At 38.5% G+C, this 18,524-nt stretch overlaps 1 protein-coding gene across 1 annotated transcript in view; it reads left to right on the top strand.

Annotated features, from left to right (window-relative positions):
• Positions 1-18,524, top strand: part of CCDC78 (coiled-coil domain containing 78) — a 254,500-nt gene that overhangs the window by 97,479 nt on the left and 138,497 nt on the right. The window contains exons 5-7 of the mRNA XM_053694328.1: positions 1,100-1,255; positions 2,619-2,669; positions 10,945-11,033. Of these exons, the coding sequence (XP_053550303.1) occupies positions 1,100-1,255; positions 2,619-2,669; positions 10,945-11,033 (296 nt within the window). The remainder of the gene's footprint in view (positions 1-1,099; positions 1,256-2,618; positions 2,670-10,944; positions 11,034-18,524) is intronic.

Genomic DNA, 18,524 nt, shown 5'->3' with positions numbered 1-18,524 from the left:
CCATTTTTTTTGCTCCATTGACAGAAGCAAAAAAAGGGGGAATACGTTAACTTCAACTTTTTACTTCAACTTGTAATACGAGTGCTACCCGACGCACACAAAAGCGTACTTCTAGCGGAGTTAGCGTGTGAACGGGAGCGTTAAATACCGCTCAACTCGTAATCTGGCCTTTTGTTTTTTCGCAACTTTATCTGGCTCATGTCTTAAATGTACGATTGACCTCTATTTTCCCTGACTCTTTTTGATCACTGTTAATTCCTAGAAAAATTCTTAATTTTGTTTTTATGATTCCCTTATAACTTTTCACAAACTATCTATGAATTTTCTTTTTATCAAACCTTCTGTGGTACATGTTCTATTCTCATAATTCTTTTCTCTTCATCTTCCTCATTATTTGATCTCCTTGCACCACTTCTTGTCTTCTACCAGACACTCTTATCTCTATAAGATATTGTTGAATATCTACATTTCTGTTTTCCATCAATTAATGATTTCTCTTCCATTGATATAATTGTATTCATCACCTTTTATTTTATGTTTTTGTCTACTCCAGAATTTTTATTAAATATTTATTTACCATTCCCCAGTTTTGCATAACTAACATAACCATTAATATACTATTTACCTCCGTAATTACCTTGTATCTAAACCTCTGCAGACTGCCCCCTTATTTTAGTTATTTTGACAGACTTGCATTTTAGCCAATCAGTGTTGGCTCATAAATAACTCCACTGGAGTGAGCACAAAGTTATCTATATGGCACACATTAACTAGTGCTGCTTAACTGTGAAAAACTGTCAAAATGCACTGAGATAAGAGGCAGCCTTCAAGGGATTAGAAATTAGCATTTGAGCCTACCAAGAGAACAAAGCAAATTTGATGATTAAAGTAAATTGGAAAGTTGTTTAAAATAGCATGCGTTATCTAAATCATGAAAGTTTAATTTTGACTAGACTGTCCCTTAGAACGATCTCACATGAAGGAAAAGATGAATGAATGAACCTTTGTTTTCTGATTTAAGACTATTTCATGTCTAATTAAACCATTTGCTTATCCTCGCCAATATTTTGTCATTAATGTTTGATATTGTTCACTGTAGGTTGCTAAAAATGATGATCTGAGTATGGAGCTTCTAAACATCGCAAACAGTAGAGCACATGAGGATACATTTTCACGTGCTCAGGCCAATGAAGCAACTGCAGAACTGGAAAGAGTAAGAGCCATGGTCAATCGCCTCTCAGCCCGTAAAATAAAGGTACGTGTTCCTAGTTATGCCTCTAGGTACCATATTGCTTTTTAAAATATTTTAACTTATCAATGTTCTAAATTTATTTTATGTTCCACTAATTATTTAAGCAGGGTGCAACATTTATGTTCTATGTAGGTCTTCTGACCAGTGAAGCAAACAAAAAAGCAACATTAGATATGTAAAATATTCAACTTACTTGCACATAGTTTTTCAATAAAGATTACATTTCCTTGATCAGTCACTAACCTCAAATTAGTTATTTGCCACATCAGTACCAAAGATATCACCCGCCCTTCTCTATTTTAATCATTTTTTAACCTATGCAAGAACTTAATGGACTAAAGGAAATAAAAAGCAAAATATACAGTATATATATTTTTCAAATCCAATACATTAGTAAGCTGTGGTGGTACAGGTTTCCTGTATAGAGGGTTGAAGGGTGAGTTATTTAAGTAATTAAGTTGAGCTAGCTTTTCAACAAGCTTTGAGTTGGTGTAAATGTAGATGAAGTAGCTAAATATATATTGTGAGAATATATATTGTGAGAGTAGCTCACAGTTGCTATTTCATTTTCGTTTACTAAATTATTACCTCTAGTTTAATGGCATATAAGCCATAAATCATATTGACAGAGCTGCTAATAGTTTCTGACTCACAATCTTTTAACTTCTTATCTTTCAAAATCTTATCCTTAATCTGCACAAAAATTCAGTAATAAGATAATTGTTAGGTCATTTGTGAATTAAAGTTGATCTCTGTCCTAGGCTGCACTTAGACAATGTCCTTCTTTTCCCTCTCCTTGTCTGTGTTGGTTCTCCTCCACAATGCTTGTCTTATAAACAAACAATTGACTAATAAAAAAAAATTAACGGAGAGTCCTGTCTATAAAAACGTAATCTTATCCTACAAAATTATAATTCCTAAAAACTGTTGGATGATAACAGGGATGTAGGAGTACAGTGTGATAGGTAGGGGTACTAGTTATAGAGGCAGTGGCACCATGAATGGTAATTTGACAGCAGTATAGACAATGGCAAAGAGAAGGGTAATGCATCAGGAATGTTTTCAAAAGTAGTAACATAGTTGTCCAATCAAATGTAATGTGTTAGGGTTAAGTAGTCAGTGGAGAAGCAGGCGTAGGGTAAAGATAATGGTGCCAGGTTGATTAAGAGTGGGAATTTAAAGTGTTAATTAGGAGTTAGGGTAGATATGTTTGTGTTTCCGACACATTTTTTATATATGAAATATAATTTATGTAAATTTAACCCCCAAAAATTGCGATAATGCACATCTCAATATTACAGTTAAATATGGGTTCAAAACCATTTTACTTCAATCTATTTTAAGTTTGTATTTGTTTATTTTGCAGCCAGAAGAACTGGTAGCCTCAGAACATGAGAGAAGAAAGCTTGAGAAAAATGTAAGTCCCTTCCCTAAAAACAATGGCACATTTATCAGAACAATAGAACATCATATATGATGCTTTGGGCTCCATTTATCATTTTCTGGGTGGACGAGATTAACTATCATGAACCTTGTCCACCCAGCCTCGCTGCTTGTGCAATGTCGCCTCCTGCTCGCACACGGCCAATCGTGCTCAGGCAGGCCCTGTCAATTATCTCCATTGACGGCTAGATTACAATGGGGAACACAATTTAGCTCTCCCGCTCAAGCATAAACTACGCTTGATGGAGGCTCTTTGCATGCATCACGTTAAGCTCATATTTGAAGCTGAAAGTAAAAAGTTGTCACGCAAGCATAAACCCGACATGCACTAAAATGTATTGCATCCTCGTTGAGTTCTTCTCCCATAAACTTAAATGGACCCGATTGTGTTTATTCAAGTGTGCTTAACCTGACATGATTCATGAATATTTTACATTATAATGTTCTTCACGTAGAAGAATATGTTGTATTTATTCTTAAATAAATATTTATATTATATATTTATATGTATATATATATATATATATATATATATATATATATATACTGTATATATATATATATATATATATATATGATGGATTTTTGGTAAAATGTATAGCTATAAATATATATATATATATATATATATATATATATATATATATATATATATATATATATATATATATATATATATATATATAATGTCCAGAATAGACAAATCTACCCTCCAGATACAGCCACCTGGGTGCACATTTAACCAATAATAAATAATCAGAAATACTGCAGTCTCAGGATTTGAAAAACAAAAGGTCAGCTTTAATAGATGGCGTTTCAGGGAACGTTCCCTGAAACGTCATCTATTAAAGCTGACCTTTTGTTTGTCAAATCCTGAGACTGCAGTATTTTTGATTATATATATATATTTCTCTTGCAAGGTGTATCCAGTCCACGGCTTCATCCATTACTTGTGGGATATTCTCATTCCCTACAGGAAGTGGCAAAGAGAGCACACAGCAGAGCTGTCCATATAGCTCCCCCTCTAGCTCCACCCCCCAGTCATTCTCTTTGCTGGCTCTAAGCACTAGGGTCTCTCTACGGGAGGGTAAAGTGAATGTGGTGTTAGATTTGTAGTTTTATATCTTCAATCAAGAGTTTGTTATTTTTAAATGGTACCGGTTTGTATTACTCTCTAGCAGAAAAGTGATGAAGAATTCTGCTGAGAGGAAAATGATTTTAGCATGTTGTAACTAAAATCCACTGCTGTTCCCACACAGGACTGAGGAGTACCAGAAAACTTCAGTTGGGGGGAACAGTTTGCAGGCTTGACTGCAAAGAGGTATGTTCAGTCATTTATTTCTAGACAAGACTGAGATAATGCTAGAAGACTGACAAGATCCCCATGTGGGGAGGGTAAGCTATGTTCTGAGACTTAGTATAGAATTGAATGCTTACATAACAGGGCTAATTTGGCTGGTTGTCACTAACGCAGGGTAATCGATTATTTATTTAAGAAATACTCGTTGGAGACACCTTTTTAACCACTTTGGAGTGTTTTACTGGGGTTATTATCCACATGGCATAAATTTAGTCACTTAGAAGTGATTTTTGTAGGCCTCACAACTCCGGAGTGGAGTGGGAGGGGCCTAATTTTGCGCCTCAGATGCGCAGTTAGAATTGAAAGGCTGTTTCATGCTGCTTCACATGGAGGGTCCAGCTGCTGATTGAGGGCCTAGAAGAAGCTTTATTTCCCCAAAACTGATCCCTAAGGGCAGGTAGGGCCACAGCAGTAAGCTGTGGCAGGGTGCTGTAGTTAATTAACCGGTCGTTGGCTTTAGGCTGCTCTGGTTTGGGCATTAAGGGGTTAATCGTTCTGAAACTGTACAATCATATTAAAGCCTTAGGTAGATACTGTGAAAATTTCAAAAGGATTGGTGCATTTTTCACTGTTTTGTAAAATTGTGTGTTCTTTTTATTTCTTAAAGGCACAGTAACGTTTTTTTCAAATTGTGTTTTTTTTTATTTGATTAAAGTGTTTTCCAAGCCTGCTTGTGTATGCTACTAGTCTGTTAAACATGTCTGACACTAAGGAAAATCCTTGTTCAATGTGTTTAGAAGCCATGGTGGAACCCCCTCTCAGAATGTGTCCCAATTGCACTAATATGTCTATACACTTTAAAGATCATATTGTTGCACTTAAAAGTGTGGCCCTAGATGATTCTCAGACTGAAGGTAATGAGGATAGTCCGCCTACCTCTCCCCATGTGTCACAACCAGTTACGCCCGCTCAAGCTATGCCTAGTACCTCTAGTGTGTCTGCCCCTATTACATTGCAACAACTAGCGACAGTCATGGATAATTCCCTTGCGGCCTTTCTATCAAAACTGCCAGTTTTTCCTGCAAAGCGCGATTGCTCTGTTTTAAGAACAGATTATGAGCAGTCTGAAGCTTTGGTAGCCTTATCTGATGTACCCTCACAACACTCCGAAGTGGGGGTGAGGGATTTGATGTCTGAGGGAGAAATTTCCGATTCAGGAAAGGTTTCTCATCAGGCAGAGTCAGATTCATTAGCGTTTTAAATTTAAACTGGAACACCTCCGCATATTGCTCAGGGAGGTATTAGCCACTCTGGATGATTGTGACCCTATGGTGGTCCCAGAGAAATTGTGTAAAATGGACAAGTACCTAGAGGTCCCTGTATACACTGATGCGTTTCCGATCCCTAAAAGGGTTGCGGATATTGTTACTAGGGAGTGGGATAGACCAGGTGTCCCTTTTGTTCCCCCCCCTATTTTTAAGAAAATGTTCCCCATAACTGATCCCAGGCGGGACTCATGGCAGACGGTCCCTAAGGTAGAGGGGGCTGTTTCTTCACTTGCTAAGCGCACAACCATACCAATTGAAGACAGTTGTGCTTTTAAAGATCCTATGGATAAAAAATTAGAAGGTTTACTTAAGAAAATTTTTGTTCAACAAGGTTTCCTTCTCCAACCTATTGCCTGCATTATTCCTGTAACTACTGCAGCGGCTTTCTGGTTTGAGGCGCTGGAGGAGTCGCTCCAGACGGAGACCTCATATGACGAAATTATGGATAGAATTAAGGCTCTAAAGCTGGCTAATTCTTTTATCACAGACGCCACCTTGCAATTAGCTAAGTTAGCGGCAAAATATTCAGGTTTCGTCATTATGGCGCGCAGAGCACTTTGGCTCAAGTCATGGTCGTCAAAATCCAAATTATTAAATATCCCTTTCAAGGGAAAGACCCTTTTCGGGCCAGAATTGAAAGAGATTATTTCAGAAATCACCGGGGGAAAGGGCCATGCTCTCCCTCAGGACAAGCCCTTTAAGGCTAGAAACAAAGCATTTTCGTTCCTTTCGTAACTTCAGGAGCGGTCCGGATTCAGCCTCTACAGCTGCAAAGCAAGAGGGTAACGCTTCACAGCCCAAGGCAACCTGGGAGCCTTACCAGGGCTGGAACAAGGGTAAACAGGCCAAAAAGCCTGCAGCTGCTACCAAGACAGCATGAAGGGGTAGCCCCCGATCTGGGACCGGGGCCTGGGCAAGAGATGTTCACGATCCCTGGGCTTTAGAAATTGTTACCCAGGGATATCTTCTAGAATTCAAGGACTCCCCTCCAAGGGGAAGGTTCCACATTTCTCGTCTGTCTTCAGACCAGACAAAGAAAGAGGCGTTCTTACGCTGTGTAGAAGACCTATATATGATGGGAGTGATATGCCCAGTTCCAATTGCAGAGCACATGGAGGCAATCGGATTAATGGTAGCGGCAATGGACATAGTCCCTTTTGCTCGAATACATCTCAGACCACTGTAACTGTGCATGCTCAAACAGTGGAATGGGGATTATGCAGATTTGTCTCCTCAAATACAGTTGGACCAGGGGACCAGAGATTCTCTTCTCTGTTGGTTGTCTCAGGATCACCTGTCTCAGGGAATATGTTTCCGCAGACCAGAGTGGATCATTGTAACGACCGACGCCAATCTGTTAGGCTGGGGTGCAGTCTGGGACTCCCTGAAAGCTCAGGGCTTATGGTCTCGGGAAGAAGCTCTTCTCCCGATAAACATTCTGGAACTGAGGGCGATATTCAACGCGCTTCAGGCATGGCCTCACCTAGCTGCGGCCAAATTCATCAGATTTCAATCGGACAACATCACGACTGTAGCTTACATCAATCATCAGGGGGAACAAAGAGTTCCCTAGCGATGAAGGAAGTAACCAAAATAATCAGGTGGGCGGAGGATCACTCCTGCCATCTCTCAGCAATTCACACATCCGAGGAGTAGACAACTGGGAGGCGGATTTTCTAAGTCATCAGACTTTTCACCTGGGGGAGTGGGAGCTCCACCCAGAGGTATTTGCCCAGCTGACTCAGCTATGGGGCACTCCAGAGTTGGATCTGATGGCGTCCCGTCAGAACACCAAACTTCCTCTCTACAGATCCAGGTCCAGGGATCCCAAGGCGGTATTGATGGATGCTCTAGCAGCGCCTTGGTCCTTCAATCTGGCTTATGTTTTCCCACCGTTTCCCCTTCTCCCTCGTCTGGTTGCCAGTATCAAGCAGGAGAAGGCTTCGGTGATTCTGATAGCGCCTGCGTGGCCACGCAGGACTTGGTATGCAGACCTAGTGGACATGTCATCTGTCCCACCATGGACACTGCCAATGAGGCAGGATCTTCTAATACAGGGTCCATTCAAGCATCCAAATCTAGTTTCTCTGCGTCTGACTGCATGGAGATTGAACGCTTAATTCTATCAAAGCGTGGGTTTTCTGAGTCAGTTATAGATACTCTGATTCAGGCTAGAAAGCCTGTCACCAGGAAAATCTACCATAAGATATGGCGAAAATATCTTTGTTGGTGTGAATCCAAGGGTTACTCATGGAGTAAGATTAGGATTCCCAGGATATTGTCTTTTCTCCAAGAAGGATTGGAGAAAGGATTGTCAGCTAGTTCCTTAAACGGACAGATATCTGCTCTGTCTATCCTTTTACACAAACGTCTGGCAGACGTACCAGACGTTCAAGCGTTTGCAAAGGCTTTAGTCAGAATCAAGCCTGTCTATAAACCTGTGGCTCTGCCATGGAGTCTAAATCTAGTTCTTTCAGTTCTTCAAGGGGTTCCGTTTGAACCTTTACATTCCATAGATATTAAGTTGTTATCTTGGAAAGTTTTGTTTTTGGTAGCTATCTCTTCTGCCTTACAGTGTGTTTCACCTTACCTGGTGTTCCATGCAGATAAGGTAGTTTTGCGTACTAAACCTGGTTTTCTTCCTAAAGTGGTTTCTAACAAGAATATTAACCAGGAAATTGTTGTTCCTTCTCTGTGTCCCAATCCTTCTTCGAAGAAGGAACGTTTGTTGCACAATCTTGATGTAGTTCATGCTCTAAAGTTATATTTGCAAGTAACTAAGGATTTCAGACAAACACCTTCCTTGTTTGTTATCTATTCTGGTAAGAGGAGAGGTCAGAAAGCGACTGCTACCACGCTTTCCTTTCAGCTGAAAAGCATCATCCGTTTGGCCTATGAGACTGCTGGCCAGCAGCCTCCTGAAAGAATTACTGCTCATTCTACCAGAGCAGTGGCTTCCACATGGGCTTTCAAGAATGAGGCTTCTGTTGAACAGATTTGTAAGGCAGCGACTTGGTCTTCACTAGAAAAAGGGGGGAGTGATACAAAGATTCTACACTCAGACTCTTTGCTGATCCCAAAGTTGGTGTAACCTCTAAACACTGACACCTAAATGAAATATAGAAGAAAAAAAAGGGGGGTTGGGATAGCGCTTAAACAGCTTGAGTCTTGTGAGGTAAGTTTAGTGTATGTGATCTCAGATTAATCAGTGGCTAAAAATGAGGGTGTCCCTGATTAGGGTTCTCGATTGTTAGGCTATCTGCCTTGGTGTGTTAAAGGGGAATATCTGGTTTTTTGTTTGTCATATGACCGGAGTTGTGTAGATAGTTCCTATATCTCAGATAGTGCCAATATCTCAGAGGTGTGTAATGACCTTATATCTTATGATTTGTATATCATACATATGTTAGTAAAAATATGTTTATAATAATATGTTTATACTAATATGTTTATAAAAATATGAAGTCAAAGATAGAAGTAAGGTATTAAAAATAAGTTTTATTCTAATACAGATGAGAGTCCTAACGTAAATTGGGAAACAATAAAATCTAACACATGGATGCCGGCATCTGAATCTATTTCTTAAAACATCGTTAAAATTATAATAACGTTAAAAATTATATTTCTATATATAAAATCTTGCTGCTAGTTCCAGGCAACAATTGCAGTTTCTAGGAAGCGACTCTTGTTTGGAACCTTATATACAAAACATATGGTACTTTATCTAATGCACAAGTATCATAAGATCTTAATTGTATCTTTCTAGTGGTATCCTTTGTATATCGTTGCGGATACAAAATAGCGGTATATTAACTGGATGTGTGTTTGTACTCATACATAGATATTCCAGGTCTACGGTGGTTATCACAGTTGCAAATAGTTGTTTACAGATTAATCTGTTACAGGAAGTTTTTGTAAAAAAGAGTGTCTCTTATTATAAAAGTGTCTCTTATTATAAAAACCTTGATTTATTGTCCATATTCTGGGTTCCTCAATTAAAGTCGTGACCGGCTGGTCTTTTGTTTGTGAAGTGGTTCCGTGTATTCTCCCTTGTTGCTTTTCTCAGGGTTTAGATCCGGGTCTTTCAAGTTTTCCAGAAATGGTTGTTGTGATTCTCTTCGTGTCTATGTAACCCTTAGCTAGGTGATTGGGGCTGGAACGATTACTGGGTCCTGGGGCAGGAATTAAACATATAGAGTCTGTCCCTGAAAAGTGGGATATGGCTCAATGTACCTGCCCTAGCCAGATCGAACACAAAAGAAGGCTTCACTGCATACTTTTGCCAAATTTTACAAATTCGATACTTTTGCTTCTTCGGAGGCTATTTTTGGGAGAAAGGTTTTGCAAGCAGTGGTGCCTTCCGTTTAGGGTACCTGTCTTGTTCCCTCCCTTCATCCGTGTCCTAAAGCTTTGGTATTGGTATCCCACAAGCAATGGATGAAGCCGTGGACTGGATACACCTTGCAAGAGAAAACAGAATTTATGCTTACCTGATAAATTACTTTCTCTTGCGGTGTATCCAGTCCACGGCCCGCCCTGGCATTTAAGTCAGGTTAAAATTTTTTTGTTTAAACTACAGTCACCACTGCACCCTATGGTTTCTCCTTTTTCTTCCTAACCTTTGGTCGAATGACTGGGGGGTGGAGCTAGAGGGGGAGCTATATGGACAGCTCTGCTGTGTGCTCTCTTTGCCACTTCCTGTAGGGAATGAGAATATCCCACAAGTAATGGATGAAGCCGTGGACTGAATACACCGCAAGAGAAAGTAATTTATCAGGTAAGCATAAATTCTGTTTTATATATATATATATATATATATATATATATATATATATATATATATATATATATATGTATAGATATTACTCTTAAAGTTAGAATAGCATCCATAAATAGTCTTCACTAGAATATGTGTATTCATATCCAATGTCATTGTCCTTATATTTACAAAACTAATACGAGCAAGCAAAGCTTTCTAATTTTAGCAGCAAACAAAGCCAAGTCTTTAGAATCGAGAGACTAGAAATGTACTAATGGTGTGGAAAATCAGAGATGTACTAGGAGTGAGGGCAAACTGAGAGATTAAAGGGACAGTCATGTTCAAAACAAACTTTCATGATTTAAATAAATAGGGCATGTCATTTTAAACAACTTTCCAATTTACTTTTATCACCAATGTTGCTTTGTTCTCTTGGTATTCTTAGTTGAAAGCTAAATCTAGGTAGGCTCATATGATAATTTCTTAGAACTTGAAGGCTGCCTCTTATATAAATGCATTTTGACAGTTTTTCACCACTCAAGGGCATTAGTTCATGTGTGTCATATAGATAACATTGAGCTCACGCACATGAAGTTACCTAGGAGTCAGCACTGATTGGCTAAAATGCAAATCTGTCAAAAGAAATGAAATGAGGGGACAGTTTGCCGAGGCTTAGATATAAGGTAATCACAGAGGTAAAAAGTGTATTATTATAACTGTGTTGGAGGCTGTTCCCCTGTAAACTGGGGAATGGGTAATAAAGGGATTATCTATCTTTTAAAACAACAAAAATTTTTGTGTTGACTGTCCCTTTAAAAGGGAACAAAAGTGAGTAACTCTTAGATGCTTTATGTCTTTGCAGCTTCTTGGAAACCAGGATCATATCAAAGAAGAGATCAAAAGTTTAAAAAACCTCCATGAAGCCCAGCAGCAGAAACTAGAAGAGAAAGTGTAATGTTTTTATAATTATCCACAACCTTTAAATTGTTTTTCAAACGTTTTATACTATGATATATATATATATATATATATATATATATATATATATATATATATATATATATATATGTATATATATAGTCTTGCATAGAAAAACAGCACTCACTGGATATTCTGTATAAAACTAAGCTTTTATTGAAGCATATCAAGTAGTAAAAAGTCCCATGACGTTTCGGTACCTGACTGGTACCGTTTTCAAATGGATTCAGTCGTGCATCAGGTAGATGAAGTAACCTGACATCCGAATATATATATATATATATATATATATATATATACACACACACACACACTAAGGGCTAGATTACAAGTGGAGCGGCAGCAATCCTTGGTCCTCTTGGGCAGTCTTCTTCTGATCCTCCACCCATCTGTATTCATGGTGTCAATGCAGCACACTGAAGATTGAATGAAAGATTGCCCAGACAATAGAATGAAAGCTTTTTCTATTTGCTGATTTGAATTGTAATTTAAACAGAAATGCAAGGGCACCCATAGGTAACCTTGCATTGAATCTTCAGCTTTGGTGTGACAGCATGAAGACGGATCGTATAGAAGATCATAAGAGGACCGCCCAAGAGAACCAAGGAACATCGCCAAGGAACAAGCACCAGAAGACCACCAACGCCATGGACCCACCAATGCCCCCCAAAGGAGCCGGATTCAAGATGGTGAATAAAAGCTTTGAGGTTTTGCATTAGATTTTTTTTGAGGGGGGAGGTTAGGTTTTGTATAGGGTTTTTTTTTCAAAATAACTTAATCACTGTTTTGCAAAAGAGTTATGATCACGTGCCCTTTTCATGGTGAATTTTTGGGGGGGTTATTTTTAATACAGAGTTAGGGGGTTAAATAGTGTAGGATTATTGTGGTATGGGAAAATGGGGAATTAGGGTTTAAGTAGTGCAGGGGTTATTTCAGTGGAGATTGTGGTGGTTTAGGGGTTAATAGATTTGGCTTTATTGCTATAAGAAGATATCGTAATATGGTTACTTTCTTTCTGTTCTGTTAACAAAATCCTAGAAGCTAATGCTCACCATTAAAAGCCTTGTGCTCACCAGACAGATTACATACCTCATAACGATTGAGGTATAATTATACCTCAATCGTTACAAGGTATATAATCTGCCTAGAGGGCACTAGGCACAAAATATATATATATATATATATATATATATATATATACATACAGATTCAAATGTGGTGGTAGAGCACTCATGGTTATCTTTCCATAGGGCCGCTATAGCCTGCTGTGCCCAAGGTGCACTTCAAGTAATAGTAATATGGTCCCAACAGATGGAAGGCACTCACTGGCTCTTAATACAAATCATTTTCTTTATTTTTGATGTTTCGGGGTCACCCAAATCCCCATAGCAGCATTGCTGGCGGTGTTCCATAAGTGGCCGCGATCATGTGACTCACGAATCCTGCTCTCCGTTTTCGTGGCAACCGGACGCCTCACCAACAATGACTGTGAAGTAAAAACAAACATAATAATGTATGGCAGCATGCAGCGGTTATGTTCAGCCTCATATTTTAAGCCCTTCTAGCACATAACAGTGTTCAAAAAATTATTTTCTCAAAGCAATATCAGATTAACATTTTTGCTATTCCTAACGATCAATTTGTACAGTGTAAGTAGAGATAAACTCTATAAGCGAATGAGCTGCTAGTAATTAGTCACTATGACAACATATATCATTTTTAAGTATCGGCTTATATTTCACACTTTTTGATTACCCAAAATATAATTAACTCATACATAGTGAAAACCTAAGAGGCCATACCCAAGGCGATATGTATATATGCAGTCAAATTACAAATTTTTTAAATTTTACAAAAATGTCAAATAACAAGCATATATACACCCCATGATCACAACTCCCCATCTCATTATACTCAGCTAGTCGGTACTTCTTTACAAGTAACAGTTCCAGTCCAGATGTACATTGAGCCCTCGTGGGGTCATAGTACCCAGAGTATGAATCCATCTCGATCCCCGTTGTAGTATTATTTTGGCCCTGTCCCCTCCTCTCGGTAAGGGTGATACATGGTCAATTATTATATATCTTAAGTCTGTGACACTATGTTTGGCCTGGTCAAAGTGTCTTGCCACTGGTTTATCTGATGTTCCTTTTTTGATCGCAACTATAATTGCTGAACTATGGTTCACCATCCTTGTTCTCAGGTCATCCAAAGTCTTACCAAGATAAAAGAGGCCACACACACAGTGTAGTAGATGTACTACATAGTTGGTCGTACAGGTAACTATATTTTATAGGGAATCTTTTTGTTGAATATGAATGATTAAGTGTTTTCCCAGTTGTTAGTCCCCCACATGTGGTACACCCCAGGCACCGAAAACAGCCAGGTTTTGCCTGTAGACAGGTATCTTTGATATAGCATTGCCTTGGGTCTGTCTTTATCAGTTGATCTCTGAAGGATCTTGCCCTATGGTATCCCACTCTTGGTGGCATTGTTCTTTATCTGTCTCAAGAATAGACCAATTTTTTCGTAGCATATTCACAACATCCCTTTTTCCCAGGGTGAATGTAGTTCTGAATGTCATCTTGTTGTCTTGGTCCCTTTTCTTATTACTGTTCAGAGATTCTTGTTGGGTCAAGTGTATTGTCTCACTGGACTTGGTTTTACTAGTCATAGAAGAAGTAACAAGACTGCTGGAATTGAATAGAATTGAAACCAAACAATATGAGGAACAACATTTGGAGAAGTTGAAAGCAGAAAAAGAACATAATTGGATTAATAAACTAAAAGAGGATATAGAGAAATATGAGAATGAACTAATTGCTTTCAAGAATAGGAAGCTGGAAAACGTTACCAATGACTATAAAAATAAAAGTTTTTATATATTGGAAATTAAGTCCAGAAGAACGGATGCTATACCAAACAAATAGGCTCTGGAGACAAAGATACAACAGGAGCAGACCATTGGGAACAGTCGATAGCTCTGGTAATAGCTCAGTCTCTGATAACACCAATAACCCAATGTCTACGCAAGCTACTAACATGGGGGGTATGATGACTTGTTCAAAAAACGAGGGAGGCAGAGGACTCATACAAGGATTGGGGTATAAGCAGGCCACCAAGACCCCCCAGGAGAGGGAGAATGACGAGGATCTAATCATCAACCTAACCGGATACATCCTGACAGAGGATGAAAGAATGGTTTTAAACAAGGGACTGTTATTTATTCAAACTACAAAACCAGATGACTTCAACTTATATGTGGATATACAAAGATTCACTAGGACCCTGCAACTAAAGGAACAATTTGGAACCCAGGAAGGGGAACAAAAAATATACAAGGTCAAGAGCACTTTTGACCCTCATAGCAACAAAGCCTTAATAAAAACATTTTCCAGATTACTCTTATAGGAAGCAACACAAACCAATAAACCCATAGAGGGATACAGAAACAATCTAACTAAAAGAGAAAGAACAGCTCTGAAAACATTACAACGGGAAAATACCATTGTCCTTAGAGAGGCGGACAAGGGGGTGCGATAGTTCTCTTGAATTACAAGGACTATTGTGATGAAGTGATGTGACAACTGGGGGATAACACCACCTACAAGCTATTAAGTGGAGACCCTACAAAAAGCTTTAAGCAACAGCTGTACAACATGTTACAAAGAGTATTTAAAAATAACTGACAAAGATACAAAAACATACATGACAACTGAATATCCAAGAATACCTGTCATATATATGTTACCAAAGGTGCACAAGAGCCTGGAATCACCACCTGGCAGACCGATAGTCTCGGCCATAAGCTCTTTACTCCAGCCCATTACTACCTATATAGTTCATATATTACAACCTATGGTAAGCAATGTGGACTCATACCTATTGGACTCTACTACCATGATTCAAATTCTGTTGCAACTACCACAACTTGAAAAAGGAACCTTATTGGCAACCCTAGATGTCATATCCCTCTATATTGTAATTCCACACAATGAAGGTATAACAGCTGTCAAGCATCAAATAAATAGACACCCTTATGTAGGACCACAGATGAAAGTCATAATTGAATTGCTGAAAGCCTGTTTTGAATTTAACTATTTCAGGTTCGAAAAATAATTCTTCTTACAGATTGCTGGTACCCAGACTACGCAAATCTATTTATGGCTGAATTGGAAACAGAAGGGACAAGCCTATTCCGGGACAACAGGATACAAGTATTCAAGAGATATATTGATGACCTGTTCCTCCTACGGGAGGGTACAGAAGAAGATTTCTTAAGTTGGTTTGAAAAAAGCCCTACCCATCTCACAATTTATAAAGAACAGTAAGAAACTATTCAGATGTTGGACTTAAGAACAAGCAAGTACATGTCATGGAAGCAAAATTTGCCAAGAGGGGATATCAGAAAAGGTTGCTGCAAGAATCCAAAGAGCAGACAATACACTTGACCCAACAAGAATTTCTGAACAGCAATAAGAATAGGGATCAAGACAACAAGATGACATTTACAACTACATTCACCCTGGGAAAAAAGGGATGTTGTGGATACGTTACGAAAAAAAATGGTCTATTCTTGAGACAGATAAAGAACTGCCATTTAAGGGTACAATGCCACCAAGAGTGGGAAACCGTAGGGCAAGATCCCTCAGAGATCAACTGATAAAGATAGACCCAAGGCAAAGCTATATCACAGATACCTGGCTACAGGCAAAACCTGGCTGTTTTTATGCTTGTAATTTGACACTTTTGTAAAATTTTAAAATTTGTAAATTGGTATTGCTGCATATCTACATATCACCTTGGGTATGGCCTCTTAGGTTTTTACTATGTATGAGTTAATTATATTTTGGGTAATTAAAAAGTGTGAAACATAAGCCAATACAGGTAGCCCGGGGTTGGGTTCCAGAAGGAATGGTTGTAAATCGAAAACCATTGTAAATTGAAACCCAGTTTATAATGTAAGTCAATGGGAAGTGAGAAGGATAGGTTCCAGGCCCCTCTCAAAATTGTCATAAGTAACACCTAACACATTATTTTTAAAGCTTTGAAATGAAGACTTTAAATGCTAAACAGCATTATAAACCTAATAAAAAACCCACACAACACAGAATATATAATTAAACTAAGTTAAATGAACAAAAACATTTGCTAAACAGCATTATAAACCTAATAAAATAATCACACAACACAGACTTAACTTGCATTTTTCTGCAAACAGTTCTTTCTATGCATTCCAATCTGGACTGATTTATAGACAGGAAGATCTTGTTCCTTTGAAATCTGCTCAATAGCTCAGGTCTGGTTAAACTGATTAATTTCAGCTTACTTGACTTTGCTGCAACACAAGCGGACAGCTCCACCTACTGGCTATTTTAATAAATGCACTGCTTCTCAATGCTTTTCAATAGCAGTCACCTGACTGGAAAAAAAGGTTGTTTTTCTGAAACGGTGTAAATTGAACCGTTGTAAAACGAGGGCCACCTGTACTTAAAAATTATATATGTTAAGTCATAGGCATCTATTTATCAAGCCGTCAACTTACCTGCATTCGATAGCACCAATACGCTCGCCAAGATCGCCTAACATCGCTGCTGCGGACCTGAATACGCTCTCCAAAACAAAAACAAAACTCCAAAACTTAAAACTTAAGAACAAGCAAGTATATGTCATGGAAGCAAAATTTGCCAAGAGGGGATATCAGAAAAGGTTGCTGCAAGAATCCAAAGATCAGACAATAGACTTGACCCAACAAGAATCTCTGAACAGCAATAAGAAAAGGGATCAAGACAACAAGATGACATTTACATCTACATTCACCCTGGGAAAAAAGGGATGTTGTGGATACGCTATAAAAAATGGTCTATTCTTGAGACAGATAAAGAACTGCCCTTTAAGGGTACAATGCCACCAATAGTGGGATACCGTAGGGCAAGATCCCTCAGAGATCAACTGATAAAGATAGACCCAAGGCAAAGCTATATCACAGATACCTGGCTACAGGCAAAACCTGGCTGTTTTTAGTGCCTAGAGTGCACCACATGTGGAGGACTAACAACTGGGAAAATATTCAGTCATCCATATTCAACAAAAAGATTCCCTATAAAATATAGAGTTACTTGTACGACCAACTATGTAGTATATCTACTACATTGTGTGTGTGGCCTCTTTTATGTTGGAAAGACTGTGGATGACCTGAGAACAAGGATGGCGAACCACCGTTCAGCAATTAGAGCTGCGATCAACAAAAGGACATCAGATCAGCCAGTGGCAAGACACTTTGACCAGGCCAAACATAGTGTCACAGACTTGAGATATAAAATAATTGACTATGTACCACCCCTACAGAGAGAAGGGGACAGGGCCAAAATACTACTACAATGGGAATTGAGGTGGATTCATACTCTGGGTACTATGACCCCACAAGGACTCAATGTACACCTGGACTGGAACTGTTACTTGTAAAGAAGTACTGACTAGCTGAGTATAATGAGATGGGGAGTTGTGATCAGGGGGTGTATATATGCTTGTAATTTGACACATTTGTAAAATTTAAAAAATTTGTAAAGTGGTATTGCTGCATATCTACATATCACCTTGGGTATGGCCTCTTAGGTTTTCACTATGTATGAGTTAATTATATTTTGGGTAATTAAAAAGTGTGAAACATAAGCCAATACAGGTAGCCCTCAGTTTACGCCGGGGTTAGGCTCCAGAAGGAATGGTTGTAAATCGAAACCATTGTAAATTGAAACCCAGTTTATAATGTATGTCAATGGGAAGTGAGGGAGATAGGTTCCAGGCCCCTCTCAAAATTGTCATAAGTAACACCTAATACATTATTTTTAAAGCTTTGAAATGAAGACTTTAAATGCTAAATAGCATTATAAACCTAATAAAAAAATCACACAACACAGAATATATAATTAAACTAAGTTAAATGAACAAAAACATTTGCTAAACAGCATTATAAACCTAATAAAATAATCACACAACACAGACTTCACTTGCATTTTTCTGCAAACAGTTCTTTCTATGCATTCCAGTCTGGACTGATTTATAGACAGGAAGATCTTGTTCCTTTGAAATCTGCTCAATAGCTCAGGTCTGGTTAAACTGATTAATTTCAGCTTGCTTGGCTTTGCTGCAACACAAGCGGACAGCTCCACCTACTGGCTATTTTAATAAATGCACTGCTTCTCAATGCTTTTCAATAGCAGTCACATGACTGGAAAAAAAGGTTGTTATTCTGAAACGGTGTAAATTGAACCGTTGTAAAACGAGAGCCACCTGTACTTAAAAATTATACATGTTAAGTCATAGGCATCTATTTATCAAGCCGTCAACTTACCTGCATTCGATGGCACCAATACGCGCATTCGATGGCACCAATACGCTCGCCAAGATCACCTAACATCGCTGCTGTGGACCTGAATACGCTCTCCAAAATTATCAAAAAAGCTG

This window comes from Bombina bombina, chromosome 11, assembly GCF_027579735.1.
Source record: "Bombina bombina isolate aBomBom1 chromosome 11, aBomBom1.pri, whole genome shotgun sequence".
Classification (NCBI taxonomy): Eukaryota; Metazoa; Chordata; class Amphibia; order Anura; family Bombinatoridae; genus Bombina; species Bombina bombina.
Note: the sequence above shows the minus strand (reverse complement) of the source record. Positions and strands in the feature narration are given on the sequence as shown.